General features: G+C 35.3%; 1 protein-coding gene across 1 annotated transcript in view; it reads left to right on the forward strand.

Annotated features, from left to right (window-relative positions):
* Positions 1-22457, forward strand: part of RASA3 (RAS p21 protein activator 3) — a 162810-nt gene that overhangs the window by 50636 nt on the left and 89717 nt on the right. The window contains exons 3-4 of the mRNA XM_058185446.1: positions 6130-6233; positions 16725-16819. Of these exons, the coding sequence (XP_058041429.1) occupies positions 6130-6233; positions 16725-16819 (199 nt within the window). The remainder of the gene's footprint in view (positions 1-6129; positions 6234-16724; positions 16820-22457) is intronic.

A 22457-nucleotide genomic window follows, 5' to 3' on the forward strand; every position in this document is an offset into this window, starting at 1 on the left:
TTCCACTGTAGCAGAATTGTCACGTGTCTTACTGTAGACGAACATGAAAGGTTCAAACAGTGGCACAAGTTTCTACTTTACTTTTTACTTAACTGGTTGCAAGTAATTCTGGACCTTATGCCAAAACAGCATCTTTAAAGCCTGCAGTCCCAAACATTTGCTGCCCAATTAGGTTATAAGCATCCTTTTTTTTTTTTTTTTTTTTTGGCCTTTTCTTCATCAGCCACATAGACATTGGTCTGCACTCATTTTTAACAAGCAGATTCATAACTGTCATGCCTGAAATGGGAGGGGGACTCAGTTATTGGGAACTGAAGCATCAAAGGCTGCCTTGTTTCAAAGTCTAATATTTGGTGAGACTTTACACATGTTCATAAAAACAAACTGATTGGGAGCAAAACAGGGAAAAGAGCATCCATGATTAGCATTGTTAGGGATGCATAATGATTAATTTGTTCTTTTGTGTTTCGTTAGGCATAGGGATACAGAGCAGGGTAGATTAAGGAAGTACTTCAGTACAGTATGTGAAAATGAATATCCAATGACAGGTACATTACAACATAAAATATGAAAACAATTTTTATCACCTCAGTTGACACATCATCTTAAACAACATATTCAACTTAAGGCTGAATGTATTCATTTTCTTTATTTTTTAAATCCTTTTCTCTTCTGATATAGATGTTTAAAATATGAATTCTTGGTTTTTAAAGGATTCTTGTGAATCACAGCGAATTGATGGAGTCTTTATATACATATAAAGCATAATGTTGCATACACAATGCCTTACATCTAACATTTTGGCATCACGTTAGATTAAGTTTTTTCTCTTACAATATCATTATGACATTCATATGGAATGTGTTCAGAGGCTGGGAATATTCCATCTCCCAGATACACACTTTGCAAAGTTAGAAGAAGAATTGCAGATTATGTACACTACCCTCCCCCCCAAAAAAATCTCCCCCCGTGCATAGAAGCAGTTCACTAATAACTATACAACAACAAAAAAAGTTCTTTCAGCATTACAGTGACTGGGCAGCAGTCCCATCTCAAGCTTTTTTCTCTTTAGAGAAGCATTTGAATGTAGCAGCAGCAACAGCTTGAACAAGTTTTGTCTTAATTCTTGAATATATCTCCACATGAATAGACCATTAGTCCATATCAGGGGTCTGCAAACTTGGCTTTTTAAGACTTGTGGACTTCAACTCCCAGAGTTCCTCAGCCAGCAAAGCTGAAGTCCACAAGTCTTAAAAGAGCCAAGTTTGCAGACCCCTGGTCCATATTATGCTTCTCCCTTTCTTTGTCAGATTTTACATCTGAACCACAGTTGACACAATACCAGTCAGGCAGTTAGACATCCGGGTTTTTCTTCTTCATTTTCTGCCTGTTGAGTCTGATGTGCAGCTAAAGGTAGCTATTGGCTGATAAAGCAGATTGGGAAGAGATTGCTTTTATCCAAGCTCCTTTTAAGGGAGAAAGGAGATAAAAGGGTGAAACTCTTTAAATTTCAGCAGGTTTTTTCTTCTATTAAGTTCCTGAAGTGTCTCAGGTATTGCTTATTGGTCCTACCAATGTTCATCTCTAAACTTTCTAATTTAAAAAGTTGCTGACAGATTTTATTTTCCTGGGCTCCAAGATCACCACAGATGGGGATTGCAGCCAAGAAATTGAAAGACACTTGCTCCTGGAGAGGAAAGCTATGGCAAATCTAGATAGCTTACTAAAAAGCAGAGACATCACCCTGCCAACAAAAGTGTGTATAGTCAAGGCTATAGGTTTTCCCAGTTGCAATGTATGGCTGTGAAAGTTGGACCATAAGAAAGGCTGAGCGCCAAACAATTGAGGCCTTTGAACTCTGATGCTGGAGAAGACTCCTGCGAGTCCCTTGGACTGCAAGGCAATCAAACCAGTCAGTCCTAGAGGAGTTCAACCCTGACTGCTCTTTAAAAGGCCAGATCCTGAAGATGATACTTTGGCCACCTAATGAGAAGGAAGGACTCACTGGAGAAGAGCCTAATGCTGGGAAAGATTGAGGACAAAAGAAGAATGGACAACAGAGAATGAGGTGGCTGGATGGAGTCACTGAAGCAGTAGGCGTGAGCTTGAATGGACTCCAGAGGATAGTAGAGGACAGGAAGGCCTGGAGGAACATTGTCCGTGGGGTCATGATGGCTCAGACATTACTTCTCAACTAACAACAACAAAATGCAACATCTAAATAGCATTTAAAGCATTGAAATCATTTAAATTTTATTTAAATGGAAATTTTTGATTTTAAAATTTCCATTTTTTTTTATGTGAACAAAAGAAATGGAACTATTCCAGAGTTATTATTTTTACCTAAAGAAGTAGTAACACATCTTTATTATCTTCTACTGTACATTGTCTGAGACCAGCTATTGACTATACTTGCTGGCAATCCTGGTAGAAACAAATGCATACAAAGAACTTTCAGTGAGGAGGGCTGACTCCCCAAATTGCACTGCAGGCAAGTAGACCTGAGAATCTTTCTGAGCTAGAAGACTTCTGCAAAGAAGAGTAGGGAAAAAAATCCCAAAGCTTAAATAGAAAGTTTTTTAAAGTTGGATACAGGAAATGCTTAGAAACATGTATCTCTATCAAAGTAGGCCTTACAAAGTACTGCCTGGAAGGGTGTCCAATTTTTGCATCTGCCATATTTCTTACTTTGAATCTGTAAACAAATTGCACAGAAAAAACAAGGGTGCATTTACATTTACAGAAGGATGTATTTAACTTTGTACCGTGTGGAAGCTGTTTCAGTTTGTATTCGTTTAGGAATTCATTGAAACATGCAATTTGACTAAGGGAACCTAAACTTTTGCATATGATTTACTAATTATTTGTACATTGCATGTTATACTTTTCATATGCATATTTGGTTTCTTTCTGTTTTAACTCTGTGATGTAAATTCCTGCCATGGAATATAACATTTGCTGTGGCATTTTTAATTACTTTCTTTTTAAAAATCATTTAAAAGGCACATGTGAGACATTCAGTTTGAGATCTCTTATTATTAGTTGCTGTAAAGGTTGCAATTCATAATTGTAAACAGTATTTTTATTTCTTAAATTTATCAAATGCTATCCAAGAGACTCAGTTGTAAGATAATATAATTGAGGGAGAAAGCCTCCAAAGCATTATTAAAATTATCAAATTTCATTCCAAGCTAATAAAGGAATTTCATAGAATTGGGTATGAAGTTAACTGCTTATAGGTTTTACATTATAATGAAATTGAATATCTTGCAGAGCTAAAAGGTTAAATTACGAAAAAATATAATTATGAATGCCAATTGTTAACATTACATGTTTATTACTTTCTCTTATCCAAGTCTTCATTTTTAATGTAAAAGAATATAAGGGGGGAAAAAACTAAAAAGAATTACAGTCTTGGATATGGAATTTATCTAAAAACTGGGTAAGAGTATGCACATGAAATATCTTGCAATTAAGAATGAGTCCAGAAAACTAATGTGTCCTATTGGCCATAAAGCTGGATCTTTAAATACACTGATTTTACTGTTTGTCAGCTAGGAAAGGATTTGGGGAAATTAATTTATAGATATTGACTTAATAATTTCATTGTAAACTTATGTAATCAATTTTTAACCTGATTTTAAATACAGATGTTTGTTAGGCATTCAAGAATTGAAACTTGTAGTAAATATCAAATCATGAATTTTTTATATTTATCACACATACATTTTTGTATAATTTGTGACATTCAAAGTTTCTTCTGTAGGTTCCATTATCATGAAAAAGTGAATGTGGTGGGTTTATTCTGTGTAAAACTTCTGTTATGAATTCTCTACATAAAGAAAGCAGATCAACTCCCTCTTTGCTCAGGTTTTAGTAGGTTCCAAAGGCTGTTTTTTAAAAGCCCGGGTATGGTTCTAAATTTTGGTTTTATTTTTTGCATGTTTTCATTCAATTTCTTATCTAAATATTTCTCTTTCTTTGAAATTAGCTTTAAATATTTTCTGTTTGCATCTGTAGGTGTTTGTTTTGATATTTAAGATCTGTGGTCTGTACTGCTCTAAAATAATGTTATAATAATTTGATAGTTCAAGAGGTTCTTGTTTTAGTGAGAAAGACACACTGAGAGTCAGCTTTCTCTTACAAAGAATATATTGTTCTTGAAGGTCTTCCCAGTGTTCATTCAGCTGCATTCTTCTAGCATTTATTTTTCTTCAGACAAGTAGAAACAGGAAGCGCTGCTTCTAGAAGTTGTTCTGAAATCACTGGATAACATGACTTTGTTGCCCATGTGACTTGCTGTATTGGTGGGAATGTCACAGCCTTCCCATATGTATTCTTTCAGGAATTCTGTAAAAATAAGACTTTTTTTAAAAAAAATAGGCACTCCCAAAAATTGTGTATCATTTTTTCCCCTTTGGGCTTGCTTCCTTCCAACATGGAACAAATGGATTGAAATTAATTTTTCCTTATTTAGGCCTTCATCACTAATTAAGAAAATCATAGTTACAGATAAGCCCATTAAAGGTCTAGGCTTACAACTGTTGCTACAATATTAACTTGCATTCTATAGGAGAAAATAGCACTTTTAGTAGTCTGGAAGAGAAGAAATTGTTCAAGAACTCTTCTGAATTATAAAATTATTTTTTTGCCTTGTGCTGAATATTCATTCCTAGCTGGGGAAAGACACCCACCAAATGAGCAATCTAGTTCCAGTTAGTCAGATCAGACAGCAAATACAAATGATTCTGAATATGTTGAATAGAATAGAATAGAATAGAATAGAATAGAATAGAATAGAATAGAATAGAATTTTTTTATTGGCCAAGTGTGATTGGACACACAAGGAATTTGTCTTGGTACATATGCTTTCAGTGCACATAAAAGAAAAGATACGTTCATCGAGAATCATAAGGTACAATATTTGTTCAATATGTTCAAGCGTTAACCTTGTACTGGGAACTGATATTTCAAATCATACTTCTCCAACTGTGTTCTCCATTGGATTCTATTTATTTTCTTGCTCATTTTAAATATAAACCCTGAAATGATTATCTGGGGATGAAAGACATTATTTGTAGGCGCACTTTAAGTACCCTTAGAATAAATATTTTGTGCAATACAAATATCAGCCTTCTGAATGTGGAGCCTCTGGTTGTCCATACTAATTGAGAGTTAGAGTACTAACATGTTTAGCAGGATAGAAGAAAGGCTGTTCCTTGCAGCATAGAGATTTCAGCTGTGCCCATAGATTGCCAAGTTTGTAGGGAGAGAAGGAATGGAAAAGCAGATGAGACATAGTACTAAAATACAAGAGAAAGTAGCAGAGGTGTTATCCTGGCAGCGGGAGGCCATGTCCTACTCTCACAAGAGAATTAAAAAAAGCAAGTGTGGAAAAAAAATAAAGGAATATGCAGCTATTATTTTAAGATGTTTCTAATAACATTCCAATTGCTTGTACATGGAATGCATATAACTTGCCGACTAATGCCTATTTTTTATGACACTCAGACTCTTTATTGAACAATGGGATAGTTTTAAACAATTACGTTGAAAAGAATGTGTCCATATAATGGGTGGTACTTATAATTATTTTATGGCAATTTATTCCATAACAAAGGAAAAGAAATTTGATGTGTCTAGGTCACTATATATACATAGTCTGAAATGTGAGAATTTTCATATTATCTTAATTTGTATATAAGCATTTCCTTTTTCTTTTTCTAGAAAATTGCAAAACCTGTAGTCTGGAATAATTATGAATACATAAAATGATATTGCAATATAATGTTCTTTTAGATTTTGCAACACTGCAAAAATATGGCTGTATGCTTAATTTAATTAATCATTGAAAAGGAAGTTTTGGACTTCCATTTTCAAAAGTCAAGAAAAGATACAGAAAAGATCAAACTTCCAAACTTCCCAGTTGGGAAGATGTTATTATGTTTTGAAGCCACGTAAGTTTGGTACTTTAAGCAGTGGCAGCCGATAGGGGAGTTAAGTGGCATGAATGAGATAGAAATAGACAAATTGCCTACTTCAGGTAAAACCTTTAATGGGAAAGTTGACAGTAGATGATTTCCAGCTTCTAACAATTGTACTAAAGTCTTTTATTTTTGTTTTACATAGCCCTTTTTATGGAGAAGACTTTTACTGTGAAATTCCACGGAGTTTTCGACATCTGTCATTTTACATTTTCGATAGAGATGTTTTCCGCAGGGATTCAATCATTGGTATGTGTTTCTATGTTCAATTTTCAGTCTTAATTATTTTCTCTAACTGGAGAAGTTCTGTATTTTCACACATTTGTCAACAACAGTACTGGGTTAAAAAAATCATGTATAGTTTCCTTTTAAATGTAGCATAAACATTTCAACATACTGTTCATCATGGTTGAGTTATGGTTAGGTTCTTAAATAACTATATACAGTAACTATAAAGAGGATAAAATTCTTTAAAAATAAAAATCTGTACAAGTTGTATTTCTAAGTGAGATGAAATAAGCTTTTCAAAAACACTTCTGTTTTGAAAAAAATAAAGCAATTAATCTGAACATGCTGTGAACTAATAGATAAAGAGATTCATCAATTCCGATTGTTGTTGAATGGATGTATTCATTTAAACTTTGGTTTAGTTTTAGTTTGAACATTTCACTTGAATTGCAGGTTAAATTATGTTTTGAAGCCACATAAGTTTGGTACTTTAAGCAGTGGCAGCCGATAGGGGAGTTAAGTGGCATGAATGAGATAGAAATAGACAAATTGCCTACTTCAGGTAAAACCTTTAATGGGAAAGTTGACAGTAGATGATTTCCAGCTTCTAACAATTGTACTAAAGTCTTTTATTTTTGTTTTACATAGCCCTTTTTATGGAGAAGACTTTTACTGTGAAATTCCACGGAGTTTTCGACATCTGTCATTTTACATTTTCGATAGAGATGTTTTCCGCAGGGATTCAATCATTGGTATGTGTTTCTATGTTCAATTTTCAGTCTTAATTATTAACTGGAGAAGTTCTGTATTTTCACACATTTGTCAACAACAGTACTGGGTTAAAAAAATCATGTATAGTTTCCTTTTAAATGTAGTATAAACATTTCAACATACTGTTCATCATGGTTGAGTTATGGTTAGGTTTTTAAATAACTATATACAGTAACTATAAAGAGGATAAAATTCTTTAAAAATAAAAATCTGTACAAGTTGTATTTCTAAGTGAGATGAAATAAGCTTTTCAAAAACACTTCTGTTTTGAAAAAAATAAAGCAATTAATCTGAACATGCTGTGAATTAATAGATAAAGAGATTCATCAATTCCGATTGTTGTTGAATGGATATATTCATTTAAAATATTCCTGTACAGTCGTATGGTCTGGAATGCAGTTCTTTCTCTAATTTCCTAAACCTTCTTACAATTCAGAACATGTTTTGTTATGTTTTTATTGGCTTCTGCAAATCTGCCGAGATAGCACATAGGTATAAAGAAATAGGTTTTTATTAAGGTGAGAAAGCATAATATACAATTTAGCCTCAGTCTTTTTTCTTGGTGGGATTGAACATTGGTCTTAGCCTAACTGAACTACTGAAGTATCCGCTGCATATTTCTCATATTTCCATGGATGTTCTTAGGGGAACAACTCATACTTGATTTCATCAAACTATGTGCTGTAAAAGCTGAAAACATGCAAATGCTGCAATGTATATACCTGTGTATAAGTTAGGAAACCAGGATATAGTGGCAATGTTGATGCAATTAGGTCACTTTACTGAGGATGCCATACTATAGTTTCACTTCAGGAGCTTGAAAAAAATCCAGAGACCTGTCGGATAATACTTGGCTATCTTGTATTCTTCTCTGATTAAATGTAAATGTTTTAATATCAAAGTGCTTTTTAATCTTAAAAAGTTTAGTTGTATGGGATAATCTAACAAATGGCAACACTAGGATATACATATTTACATATTGAGATTCAGACAGAAACCAAAGAAAGGCTTGAGCGAAGAATGTATTTATTAGAATAGAATAGAATAGAATTTTATTGGCTCCTGCAAAGCTGCCGAGATAGCACATAGGTATAAAGAAATAGGTTTTTATTAAGGTGAGAAAGCATAATATACAATTTAGCCTCAGTCTTTTTTCTTGGTGGGATTGAACATTGGTCTTAGCCTAACTGAACTACTGAAGTATCCGCTGCATATTTCTCATATTTCCATGGATGTTCTTAGGGGAACAACTCATACTTGATTTCATCAAACTATGTGCTGTAAAAGCTGAAAACATGCAAATGCTGCAATGTATATACCTGTGTATAAGTTAGGAAACCAGGATATAGTGGCAATGTTGATGCAATTAGGTCACTTTACTGAGGATGCCATACTATAGTTTCACTTCAGGAGCTTGAAAAAAATCCAGAGACCTGTCGGATAATACTTGGCTATCTTGTATTCTTCTCTGGTTAAATGTAAATGTTTTAATATCAAAGTGCTTTTTAATCTTAAAAAGTTTAGTTGTATGGGATAATCTAACAAATGGCAACACTAGGATATACATATTTACATATTGAGATTCAGACAGAAACCAAAGAAAGGCTTGACCGAAGAATGTATTTATTAGAATAGAATAGAATAGAATAGAATAGAATAGAATTTTATTGGCTTCTGCAAATCTGCTGAGATAGCACATAGGTATAAAGAAATAGGTTTTTATTAAGGTGAGAAAGCATAATATACAATTTAGCCTCAGTCTTTTTTCTTGGTGGGATTGAACATTGGTCTTAGCCTAACTGAACTACTGAAGTATCCGCTGCATATTTCTCATATTTCCATGGATGTTCTTAGGGGAACAACTCATACTTGATTTCATCAAACTATGTGCTGTAAAAGCTGAAAACATGCAAATGCTGCAATGTATATACCTGTGTATAAGTTAGGAAACCAGGATATAGTGGCAATGTTGATGCAATTAGGTCACTTTACTGAGGATGCCATACTATAGTTTCACTTCAGGAGCTTGAAAAAAATCCAGAGACCTGTCGGATAATACTTGGCTATCTTGTATTCTTCTCTGGTTAAATGTAAATGTTTTAATATCAAAGTGCTTTTTAATCTTAAAAAGTTTAGTTGTATGGGATAATCTAACAAATGGCAACACTAGGATATACATATTTACATATTGAGATTCAGACAGAAACCAAAGAAAGGCTTGAGCGAAGAATGTATTTATTAGAATAGAATTTTTTATTGGCCAAGTGTGATTGGACACCCAAGGAATTTGTTTTGGTGCATATGCTCTCAGTGTACATAAAAGATACGTTCATCAAGGTACAACATTTACAACACAAATGATGGTCAATATATCAATATAAATCATAAGGATTGCCAGCAACAAAGTTACAGTCATACAGTCGTAAGTGGAAAGAGATTGGTGATGGGAACGATGAGAAGATTAATAGTAGTGCAGATTTAGTAAATAGTTTGACAGTGTTGAGGGAATTATTTGTTTAGCAGAGTGATGGCCTTCGGGAAAAAACTGTTCTTGTGTCTAGTTGTTCTGGTGTGCAGTGCTCTATAGCGTCGTTTGTCAAATTTATAAGACTGCCAGATCCCATAAAGATTCTGGGCAGTGTGCATTACAAACAAAACAGTATAACAAGAAAAGAACAGCATGTGTCCAAAAAAACAAGAGAGGAAACAAAAAGCTGCTTCCTGGGTCATAATTTTTTATCACGCACATTCAATTTTATATGTTTATATTGCAAAGTTGTGTTACTGGACTTTGTTTTACAAAAACTTTCAAAGGGTTTTCTCTTTATCTGTGAAATGTCAGGCTGTCTTCTGTCTATTTATTTATTTATTTATTTATTTATTTATTTATTTATTTATTTATTTATTTATTTATTTATTTATTTATTTATTTATTTATTTATTTATTTATTTATTTATTTATTTATTTATTTATTAAATTTGGGGTGGTTGAGAAATAGCCCAAAGACCAAAGATGATTTATATACATTTCTGGGACAGACAGATGAAATTAAATCACAATTACAAAAGGAGGCAGGCAAGCAGAAAACAAAAGGAGTGAGTCAGGAGGATGTTTTGGAAGCAAAAAACAAAAACAAAGGATTAGGATGTTTCCATCTTCAGCAGAGGTGCTGCTAGGGATTCTCAATAGAATAGAATAGAATAGAATAGAATTTTATTGGCCAAGTGTGATTGGACACACAAGGAATTTGAAATGAAAGCATTGTAGCAGTCAGGAAAACATTGAGCAAAATTTAGGCAAATGGAAAAAAAGTCGGTAGGGAAATGAGGAAAAGAGAAAAGGAGAAAAGATAGCATTCATTTAAAATATTCCTGTACAGTCGTATGGTCTGGAATGCAGTTCTTTCTCTAATTTCCTAAACCTTCTTACAATTCAGAACATGTTTTGTTATGTTTTTATTGGCTTCTGCAAATCTGCTGAGATAGCACATAGGTATAAAGAAATAGGTTTTTATTAAGGTGAGAAAGCATAATATACAATTTAGCCTCAGTCTTTTTTCTTGGTGGGATTGAACATTGGTCTTAGCCTAACTGAACTACTGAAGTATCCGCTGCATATTTCTCATATTTCCATGGATGTTCTTAGGGGAACAACTCATACTTGATTTCATCAAACTATGTGCTGTAAAAGCTGAAAACATGCAAATGCTGCAATGTATATACCTGTGTATAAGTTAGGAAACCAGGATATAGTGGCAATGTTGATGCAATTAGGTCACTTTACTGAGGATGCCATACTATAGTTTCACTTCAGGAGCTTGAAAAAAATCCAGAGACCTGTCGGATAATACTTGGCTATCTTGTATTCTTCTCTGGTTAAATGTAAATGTTTTAATATCAAAGTGCTTTTTAATCTTAAAAAGTTTAGTTGTATGGGATAATCTAACAAATGGCAACACTAGGATATACATATTTACATATTGAGATTCAGACAGAAACCAAAGAAAGGCTTGAGCGAAGAATGTATTTATTAGAATAGAATAGAATAGAATAGAATAGAATAGAATAGAATAGAATAGAATAGAATAGAATAGAATAGAATAGAATAGAATAGAATAGAATTTTTTATTGGCCAAGTGTGATTGGACACACAAGGAATTTGTTTTGGTGCATATGCTCTCAGTGTACATAAAAGAAAAGATACGTTCATCAAGGTACAACATTTACAACACAAATGATGGTCAATATATCAATATAAATCATAAGGATTGCCAGCAACAAAGTTACAGTCATACAGTCGTAAGTGGAAAGAGATTGGTGATGGGAACGATGAGAAGATTAATAGTAGTGCAGATTTAGTAAATAGTTTGACAGTGTTGAGGGAATTATTTGTTTAGCAGAGTGATGGCCTTCGGGAAAAAACTGTTCTTGTGTCTAGTTGTTCTGGTGTGCAGTGCTCTATAGCGTCGTTTGTCAAATTTATAAGACTGCCAGATCCCATAAAGATTCTGGGCAGTGTGCATTACAAACAAAACAGTATAACAAGAAAAGAACAGCATGTGTCCAAAAAAACAAGAGAGGAAACAAAAAGCTGCTTCCTGGGTCATAATTTTTTATCACGCACATTCAATTTTATATGTTTATATTGCAAAGTTGTGTTACTGGACTTTGTTTACAAAAACTTTCCAAAGGGTTTTTCTCTTTATCTGTGAAATGTCAGGCTGTCTTCTCTGTCTATTTATTTATTAAGGGTTGAAATTGTTGTAGGATCCACGGCTGTTCTGGGCTGCTTGATTGACACTAAGCTGCCCATTTCCTCTCCCTCTGTCTCTATTTTTGTTTTGATGTAACAGGCTTGCATAATGCAAAGTCAGTCACCATGGCAATCCCAGATAGTGCTTATTACTATTTCCTGGATGTGTTACATCCAAAAAGAGAAATTTTTTTGCCCATATACCTATATGTTTTCCTTCCATATAAGGCACTAGCATCCAGGATGAATGGATGGATTGAAAATTGCCTGAGACCAGCACTCTGTATGACTTAACAAAATCAGGGTTTATGATAATAATGGAATCCCAAACTTTTAGGGTGCTGCTTACGTCCATTTATAGAACTAAATATCTCTTGACCTTCCTCTGTGTTTCAACAAATTCATCTAACAGAGACTGAGTTAATTGGCAGCGTTTGCTGACAAATGATTCAATAAACAGCAGCCATGAAATGGAAGGCAATTTAGGCATACACATGCCACAGACACAACTTCAGTGTTTGAACCCCTGGAACAATAAGGCGTATTATTATATCTCTGTGTATAACTGTTGAAGGCAGGTTATTCATTTATACCAGAGTAAATGCCCTTTTGTGCAGAGCATGGAAAATATAACAGTATCCAAGTACAACAAAAGAGGCACCTGTGAATTCACAATAGCAAAAAATAAATAAAATCTGCTATGTTTTTGTAATTTGGATCCAAAACTCTCCGCCTGTACTTTAAGGTATCTTTAGTTGGATCCAAAGAATGTATATAATCATGGCCGAAAATGTTGGCACTCCAGAAATTTTTCCAGAAAATCAAGTATTTCTCACAGAAAAGTATTGCATTAACACATGTTTTGCTATACACATGTTTATTCCCTTTGTGTGTATTGGAACAAAACAAAAAAAGGCAGGAAAAAAAGCAAATTGGACATAACGTCACACAAAGCTCCAAAAATGGGCTGGACAAAATTATTGGCACCCTTTCAAAATTGTGGATAAATAAATGCCTTTGTCCACAGTGCGCAACATTATCAAGAAGTTTGCAATCCATGGCACTGTAGCTAATCTCCCTGGGCGTGGACGGAAGGGAAAAATTGATGAAAGGTTGCAACGCAGGATAGTCTGGATGGTGGATAAGAATCCCCAAACAAGTTCCAAAGAAATTCAAGCTGTCCTGCAGGCTCAGGGAGCATCAGTGTCAGCGTGAACTATCCGTCGGCATGTAAATGAAATGAAACGCTATGGCAGGAGACCCAGGAGGACTCCACTGCTGACACAGAGACATAAAAAAGCAAGACTACAGTTTGCCAAAATGTACTTGAGTAAGCCAAAATTCTTCTGGGAAAACATCTTGTGGACAGATGAGACCAAGATAGAGCTTTTTGGTAAAGCACATCATTCTACTGTTTACCGAAAACGGAATGAGGCCTACAAAGAAAACAACACAGTTCTACAGTGAAATATGGTGGAGGTTCAATGATGTTTTGGGGTTGTTTTGCTGCCTCTGGCACTGGTGCCTTGACTGTGTGCAAGGCATCATGAAATCTGAGGATTACCAAAGGATTTTGGGTCGCACTGTACAGCCCAATGTCAGAAAGCTGGGTTTGTGTCCAAGATCTTGGGTCTTCCAGCAGGACAGTGACCCCAAACATACGTCAAAAAGCATCCAGAAATGGATGGCAACAAAGCGCTGGAGAATGAATCCAGCTCTAAATCCCATTGAACACCTATGGAGAGATCTTAAAATTGCTGTTGGGAAAAGGCGCCCTTCCAATAAGAGAGACCTGGAGCAGTTTGCAAAGGAAGAGTGGTCCAAAATTCCGGGTGAGAAGTGTAAGAAGCTTATTGATGGTTATAGGAAGCAACTGATTTTAGTTATTGTTTCCAAAGGGTGTGCAACCAAATATTAAGTTAAGGGTGCCAATAATTTTGTCCAGCCCATTTTTGGAATTTTGTGTGACATTATGTCTACTTTGCTTTTTTTCCTGTCTTTTTTTGTTTTGTTCCAATACACACAAAGGGAATAAACATATGTATAGCAAAACATGTGTTAATACAATACTTTTCTGTGAGAAATATATGATTTTCTGGAAAAATTTCTGTGGTGCCAACACTTTCGGCCATGACTGTAGGTAAGGGAGATAGTTCACACTAAGACAAACCAAAATCTATTACTTGTTTTCAATGGAGAGGCATAACTATCAGAAAGTAAGTTGAACTGCTGCCTCCCAAATCCCCATAGTCAATTGCAAAAGGTAGGTTTACTTGGAACAGCTTACGCCCTGCGATGATACGGTACCTTTAATACCATCCAACCATAAGATCTGCCCATCCCAGACCTTTGGGAAGGACTTGATAGATGGATAGAAATGCTAAATCTAGTTGAAACGTCTGGCTGACTATGCAACTAACCATAATAATACATTTCATATTCTAAAATTTGTACCTACATCAGCCTTCTCTGATCAGCTATATTCAAGATGTAATATAGCTGGATATAGTCCAGCTCACTGGATTGGGAAAGGTGGTTATAAATAATGAAGGTGGGCATCTATTTTCTTCTGCTAGTGGGACTAATCCTCCACAATATCTACCTTTGGGGTTTTCTTGCCAAGGAAATGGGCGGACGCTTGAGTCATTTACATCTGCTTAGAAAGATGAGGAATCCCATGAAACATTTGAAAGGGTTTAGAAAAGGGGTGAAATCTTGAAAATGGCTTCTTTCCTTGCCTGAACGGGATACTCCACTGGAATTCAGTGCTGCATATGAATGGAAAGTGATTCTCTACGCATAGACGTCTAATTAGGATCCACACAATTACCAATATAAAGATAGCCTTCCACTTACAATTGACCCCAAAATTTCGGTTGCTAAGCAAAACAATTGTTAAGTAAATTTTGCCTCACTTTATTATCTTTCGTGCAACAGTTATTAAGTGAATCACTTTAGTTGTTAAGTTAGTAACACGGTTGTTAAGTAAATATGGCTTCCCTATTGAGTTTGCTTGTCAGAAGGTCACAAAGGTGATCAATCACATGACTCCAGGGTACTGCAACTGTCTTAAATACATACCAGTTTCCAAGGGTATGAATTTTTATCATGTGACACAGGGATCTGCAACGGTCGTAAGTGAAAAACTGTCATAAGTCACTTTTTTCAGCACCAGTGTAACTTGAACTGATGACTAAACGGATGACTGTAAGTCGAGGATTACCTATAATACATCTTCTCTGAAGTAATTTAATATGAATTGACTTCAGTGCTTTTATGTTTAGGATTTTGCTAAGCCTGTTATATAAAATAATATGATATGTATTGTCATGTGACATTCTGACAAACAAAATCGACAGGGAAGCTAGATTTACTAACTTTAGGACACTATTTAGGAAAGTATTGAAATGGTTCCTTTTTGTAATATGATAAAAACATTCAAAAGAAAATTTAATGGACTATTTAGACATTGCCTGTCTGAACTGGTTGGTGCTCAGAAGCTAAATGGGGTTCAGCCTGGATGATATTTGGACGAGAAGCTTCCAGAGAGTACCAAGAGTGTAGGCTAGATGAAAAACATCTTGAAATTTTACAGTGGCCAATAAACTGTGTAACCCTGTCCATGAATGTATTAGGACTTGAAGCCAACTTCTAGGAGACTGGGTTGATTTAACTATGGGACATTTAAAAGAGGCTTTGAAAATGCTTTAGGCCAAATGCTGGGAACTTAGAAAATAGATTAACAACAGAATTCTTAGCAGCCGTGCAACGAACAGTTCAGCCTCTGTGACCTTCAGTTAAAAACAGGAAACATGCTACATCATCTGATCGTTTAGCACTTATCTGAAAGAATAAAAGAGTCTTATACCGGGTGCCCTTCATGTGACAGATGCACAATTATTTCTGGCCTAATTTACAAACTAGGAGGACAGATGAGAAGCCAAAGCTTTCATTTATGTAGCAAATATAAATCCAGAATTCAGTCATGAGAATTTCTTAAGCGAAATGTTTAGATAGAGTGAAGCTACCTCCTTCGATCAACAAGATGTTACTATGTATGGCAAGAATATTGCCCAATGGGAAAATATGCTATTGACTAAGATTTACAATTTACTTTTTATCATAGTATTAATAATCACGTTGTGTGAAAGCTATGCAAGGCAGCCTCTCAGATCTTCCAATATGCTTTTGTTATTGCAACCTCCCTTCCCATACAATTTTCAAAGAGTTTATTAATTGACAAAAGTAGCTTTCAGGCTGAGAGAAAATTCAGAGCACTGTAAGCAATTGGAATAATGTGCCCCGACGCATTTTTCAAACAAACCTTTCTCCGAGTATTTGATAAAATTTCTTAGATGATTTGGGTCTTCTGTTCATGTGAGTAATCTATAGAAAACTTCTAAAAGGTGAAGTTCATTTTTATATAATTAACACTAGGTCAAGCGTTTGAAATAATTTTCAACATTCTTGAAACTTTCATTTTGTATAGAAAGTTTTTCAGGTGCAGTTAAACTTTGATGCAATTATTCTAGATAAAAGCCGTTGTCTCTAATCCCAGCTGAAGAACCATTCTTAGAGTTTAAATATTTGGATTCAGAAAGCTAACTCCTGATGTTAATAAGCTTTTCTCCAAGATGACGAACTTGATGTATAATATTATTAGTAAACTTCATTGATTTCATAATTGCTCTTTAAACATTGTTTGAATAGTTAGTATCTAAAGCATGTACTTTTCTACTCTGCAGAAATCACTTTTTAAACAAAATAATTTTACATATTGTTTTACCTAAAATATATATTGTAACTTCCCCAATTTGGAACCTTGAGAGCATGTTGGGATTTTAATTCTTGGAATTTCCAGCCAACAGGGACTTTTGCTTGGAATTAAGGGAATTGCAGTTTTAATACTGTATATCCCAAAGTAAGGAAGGCTGTTATATAACAATATTTATGTTCATCAAGATGCATTCAATTTGATCTATTTGCAGGAAAAGTAGCAATTTTGAAGGAAGATTTGCAGAAATATCATAATCGAGACACTTGGTTTCAACTGCAACATGTTGATGCTGATTCAGAAGTGCAGGTAAGATTGTCTCTTCCATGGTCTTTATGATTATGGTGGCTGTCACAATTGAAAGAGAAATGTTCTTGGATCCCATTATTTTTGAAAATATTATAGATCAATGTAACTGCATGGAGGATGTTTCAGTCAATGCCTGAATAATCACATCTGTACATGTATCCCAAGAAGTTAATTTTATAAAAAAAAGTTGCTGTGTTGTAATAAACATACTACGTTAACTTGGCATTTGTATCAGCGGAAACCACTATATTTCCTTCCGAGTGGAAAGAGGAAATATTATGTAGTCTCAGATAATTTGTTTAACTTTTGTTAAATAGGAACTTCTGCTTATAAGTGATATTCTGTGTGACATAGAATAATGTTTGGAGTTCACTTGATAAGGTTATCAATTGATCACCTAATGATCACTGAGACACATTCATGTAGATGTTAGATAAATCTGCTTATTCTGGAGGAGAACAGACATTCCCAAATCACCTTGTCTCACTGAATATATGGGAAGAGTCTTAAATTAAATTATCCAAATATGTTTGGAAACATTATTGTGCCCATATCCAGGTAGAAGACAGAGATATCTAGTCTTGACATAATGGAAAATTATGATATAATCTACAACATCAGAACAGCTAAAACTGGAAAAAATAACACTTAGGTCCTTGTTTATTTAACAGTTATTTAAACAACCATTATTTCATAATTTTAGCTATGTCGAGGCACAGTGGATTTTTAAATATATTTTCAAAGAACAGTAATATAGGAAGACCATATTATATGATTTAGTGCACCCCCTTCTCTTTACATTTCAAGTTTACTGAAGCTGACAGATACCGGTAATCCTTTTAGAATGTTTTTGAGATATGCATCAAACATGAAAATATCTATTTTACAGAATTAATCTCATCTTAAATTCAACAGATTTAATATTCTCTAAACCATATAAATGGTTTATCTAAACAAACCATTGGTTTGTTAATGAGGGATATGCAAACTTTTTATACCAAAGACTACGTAAACAATTAAGTTCTTTAAAGTTTTTCTCTTACATTTTTTTTTCTTTTTTCCTTTGAGTTATTTAGATTTCAGGTTTTTTTATGTACAGTTTTTTCACTTACCTTCACTTTAATAGTTTCATTGCATATAAAAGGGCTTTGCTATCCTTTGAGAAGCAGGGAAATGCTTGTTAAATTGAGAAATTTAAAATACAATTATTATTATTTTTGTTTTTAACTCATACTATTCAATATGAGAAAGTTCTAGAATCTGTTAGGGATGTAGTAACCTTGTAGTGAAATAAAAATATTAGTGATCAAAACAATAACTTAACCTACGTGTTTTGAATACATTTAAGTATTCAAGTACTAATTTAGCTATGGACTAGATAATTATGTCTGGAGAGCTTATTCTATAGTTAGATACTTTATTAGATCTTAATATTGTTCCAGATAAATCTAATATTTATACATGGAAAAGATTACAAGCTTATGTTAGAAAAATATAAGTCAGTTTATAAATCTTCCACAGAAAGAGTACATTTTGTTACCATTCCTTATCACACTTGTTCCTAATTATTTTTAGAATTCCTAGTGGTATCAGCAGCAAACTACAATGGTACCAAAATAATCACAAGCATATAATAATGTACTGTGGTGCGGTGACTGGTATATTGAGTGGTGCAGTGGTGCGAAATATAATAATATACTGTAATTTCATAATTAGATACTTGCATTGTATTCAAACACGCTTGACCTACATTATCAATGCTATAGTTTTACAAAACCTTATACCTTTTAATAACATTTGTTAGAAAGGTTCTACTAGAGTACTAGACTCCTTACTTTTAACAAAACCAAGCTGTTTATCAAACTGCATCTTTCAGAAAATAGTACACATTATTAAATCCATGAAAAATGTTCCTGATGGTTGTTTGATTAAATAGGGCTATACTGGTTTTTTATCTTCTGTTAGAGACTTATAATAATGCTTTTTGAATAAAGTTTTTCCAACTTCCTTTAATGAATTGGGATTCCTCAAACTTTTTATCCAAAGTGATGGTATTAGCTTTGATTGTAGGGATTCATAAAATATTAGCAAGCTTCAAATGTATTTATTTACCCAAGAACTATAAGACCACTCCCTTACAGTTTGTGAATTATTAGTTTGCTAATTACATATTAGTTTACTAATAGATATTTTAGGTATCAATTCAGGAAAAAAAATAAAACATCAATGCTAGTTTTGAGGGGACCTGAGCCACATCCATCTATTTGGCTATTCCTTTTTGGGCTGTATGAGGTCAACTGGAAATTAGAAATCAAGTGTAGATAAGCGTGCTGCAGGGGATGAGAGAAGCTCTGTGTAGTTACCATGCCCTCTTTGGCTGGGGCTTGCTGGAGGGCGAGGAGAGAAAGTGCTTTTTGTGCCTGCTCTCCGCTTGCCTGGAACAGCCTGAAGAGTTGAGGTGAGAGAGTTTGAGGACATCAATTCAGGTTACATTGGTTCGGCCCTCCACAACAGTCCCAGTTTCTCAGGTAACCCCTTGGGAAAATTAATCCCCCCCCCCGTCTTAAGGGATGCCTTTGATATGATGCAATTCAAATTTGGGGATCAAATGTTGGCCAAATGTTTATTTCTTTTGTAACTAACTGAATTAAAATATGCAATTCTGATTCACTTACCAAACTTACTACAAATAATTTTTCATCTATCAAAATGCTTTCAATATGTCTTTTAATTTAATATGGGGTCCATTGGCATGTCTAAACAGGCAATCAAAGAACATTTGGATGATAAAAATGCTTTACGTAGATGAACTGTTATTATATGCTAGTGATATTTTTGTGTAATTGATAATTACGTTGTATACCAAAATGTTCTGATTTAGTGTAATAGTTTTGTGAATTACTGTTACTTCCAATGTGTTTATTGAAATGTGTTAAAAATTGGACCTTAATTTAATATTTGCAATATCCTAGAACAGAGATCTGTAATCTTAAACACTCAAAGAACCATTTGGACCCGTTTCCCACGGAAAAGAAAACACCGAGAGGCACAAAACCCTTCCCATGCCTGACTATTTCCTGAGTGGCCACAAAACTAGCAATATGTACTTGAATTAAACATTGTTTTCTTCTGAAACTTTTCTTTTCATGGATTTATCCATGGTTGGCCTACCGGGGGTTGAAAAACTCAATAAATTGCATGCCAGCGGGTGTCGCAGATTGGCGGTTATGATGCATATTTTGAGTGACAGGGAGCCGCAGCAGAGGGGTGAAAGAGCCACATGAGGCTCCAGAGCTGTGGGTTGCTGACCCCTGTCCTAGAATGATTACCCAAGAAAATTATCATCTTTATAGATACTGTAATTATTTTTTTAATTAAATGTGATATTTTGAGTCCTTGGGAAAAGATTTAAATTAAACATTAAAAAAAATATTACAAGATTGATATATGTTTCCAGGACTTTTAGCTTTAAAATCCAAGTTATCAAGTCAACAAACCTTTACGTACCCTTAATATCTTGGAAGAGGCTTGGTCTTCTTTATTCTTTTTAGGCTAATGGAATGATGGAGATAAATTATATAGATGGATTCAGGATTCTCTATCAGCCAGCATGGTAACTCTCTAAACTTGAACAAAACAGAATTTGATCTGGGAGGAGAACCTGTTAAAGTTAAATCCTTCTGTATAATCCTGTTAAATCCTTCTGTTAAAGAAGGATTGAGTTAAAAATGGCTTAAGTCATGCCAAGGGTCCTGCCAAGATTTTTTAAAAAAAATCTCTAGTGCATCTGTATGAAAGGGAGAATTTCTTAGAAAATTGCTAAGTTCTCTATTCTAAGTCCCTCTCCTTCCTCGTCATTTGATACAGAGTGGAGCTATAATTAAGTGTCTTGAAATAATTGTGGAAGCCATGGTTTGCATACCTTCCCAATCTTATTTGGGGAAATTTCTACTGCATTTCCAGCATTAACAGCTGCAAGGGTATTTTTGGAAGAGATTGGGATACAAAAAGTTGAGTCATAGCCACATGATAATAATATAAAATTTAGGTTAATCTATGTCTCAAAATTGCTGGTACTTTTTTTTTACATTCATGGCTAGTAAGGATACTTTAGATCAGCTAATTGGTAATCAGATTTTTTTCAAATTATTTGGCATATTTTAAGAGAAATGGATTGTCTGTAACTGAATTTTTTTATTTCATTTCTGATTTTACAACTTAGTTTAGATCAGGCATGTCAAGCCTGTGAGTCACATGTGGCCCTGGACAGCTAGTAATGCGGCTCCACAGGATCTACATTTTTAACATTTTGATATGACAGGTAGTCCTTGATGCACTATTACAATTGGGCCCAAAATTTCTGTTGCTAAGTGAGACATTTGTTAAGTGAGTTTTGCTCCATTTTATGGAGCACAGTTTTGTTGCCACAGTTGTTAAGTGAATTACTGCACTTGTCAACTTAGTAATATAGTTGTTAAATGAATGGATTCCCATTGACTTTGCTTGTCAGAAGGTCTCAAAAGGGAATTACATGACACTGCAATTGTCATGAATATCAGTCAGTTGCCAAGCATCTGAATTTTGATCACGTGACTATGGGGATGCCGCCAGTGGTGGGCTGCAAATTTTTTTAACAACAGTTCTCTGCCCTAATGACTGGCCTTGTGGGCGTGGGCGTGTGGGCGTGGCCGGGGGGTATGTGACTTAGTGGGCGTGACCAACTCTGTCATTTATGTAGATGGTACCTGTAAGGGACAGGCAGGGTTGGGGAGGGAATCCAGGGGCTCTGGTGGAGGGAGGTGGGAGGAAAGAAAGATCCAACCTGTCTGTGTGCACACAAGTGCATGAAAGAGAGAGAGAACACACCGCCTCTAGCCCTGATATAACTCTCCAAGATTGGATCAGATCTCTCTCTCTCTCTCCCTCTCTCCCCATCTCCCTCCCTCTCTCTCTCCCTCCCTCCCTCCCTCCGTACTTTAGGCAGGCTTAGAAAGTCTGCCAGGCCCAGCATACTGCGGACGCCCCTTACTTGCCCCTTTGCCTGGCTCACATTCTCCCTCCCTAGTCTAGCTTGACACAGGCCCAGCTCACATTGCTCTTTCCAAGCCTACTATGACTTGGAAAGGGCTGGGCACCGGTGAGGCTAGACAACGGTGTGGGCTGGCTTTTTGCCTAGCTTTGTCCAGCCAGAGGAGAACGGACGGGGATCTGGGGAGGAAGCTTGCATCAGCTAGACTGGGAAAGCTGTCTATGAGAGGAAGAGAAGCCGGGTGAGCTGGATCTAGACGCTTCCCAGGTCCCCTCATCCCAGAAGCAGAAACCTCGCACTCTACCCTCTCTGCTAGCTCCCTTCTTCACATGGGATCGCCCAGCAGTGGAGACAGAGAGGGAGAAGGGGGCAGCAGCGGCTGCTAGCATTCAGTGGAGAGTGCTACACAGAAACGGGAACACACAGAAATGCCACTCCTTCTTCCTCTCCATCTGCATTGCTGGGCAATCCTGTGCAAAGAAGGGGGCTAGCAGAGAGGGAAAGAGTGCCAGGTTGCTGCTTCTGGGATGAGGGAACCTGGGACATGTCTGGGTCCGGCTCACCCAGCTTCTTTTCAGGCTGTTTTTTAGGCCATTTTTTCAGGCTGTT

Source organism: Ahaetulla prasina, chromosome 5 (assembly GCF_028640845.1).
Source record: "Ahaetulla prasina isolate Xishuangbanna chromosome 5, ASM2864084v1, whole genome shotgun sequence".
NCBI lineage: Eukaryota > Metazoa > Chordata > Lepidosauria > Squamata > Colubridae > Ahaetulla > Ahaetulla prasina.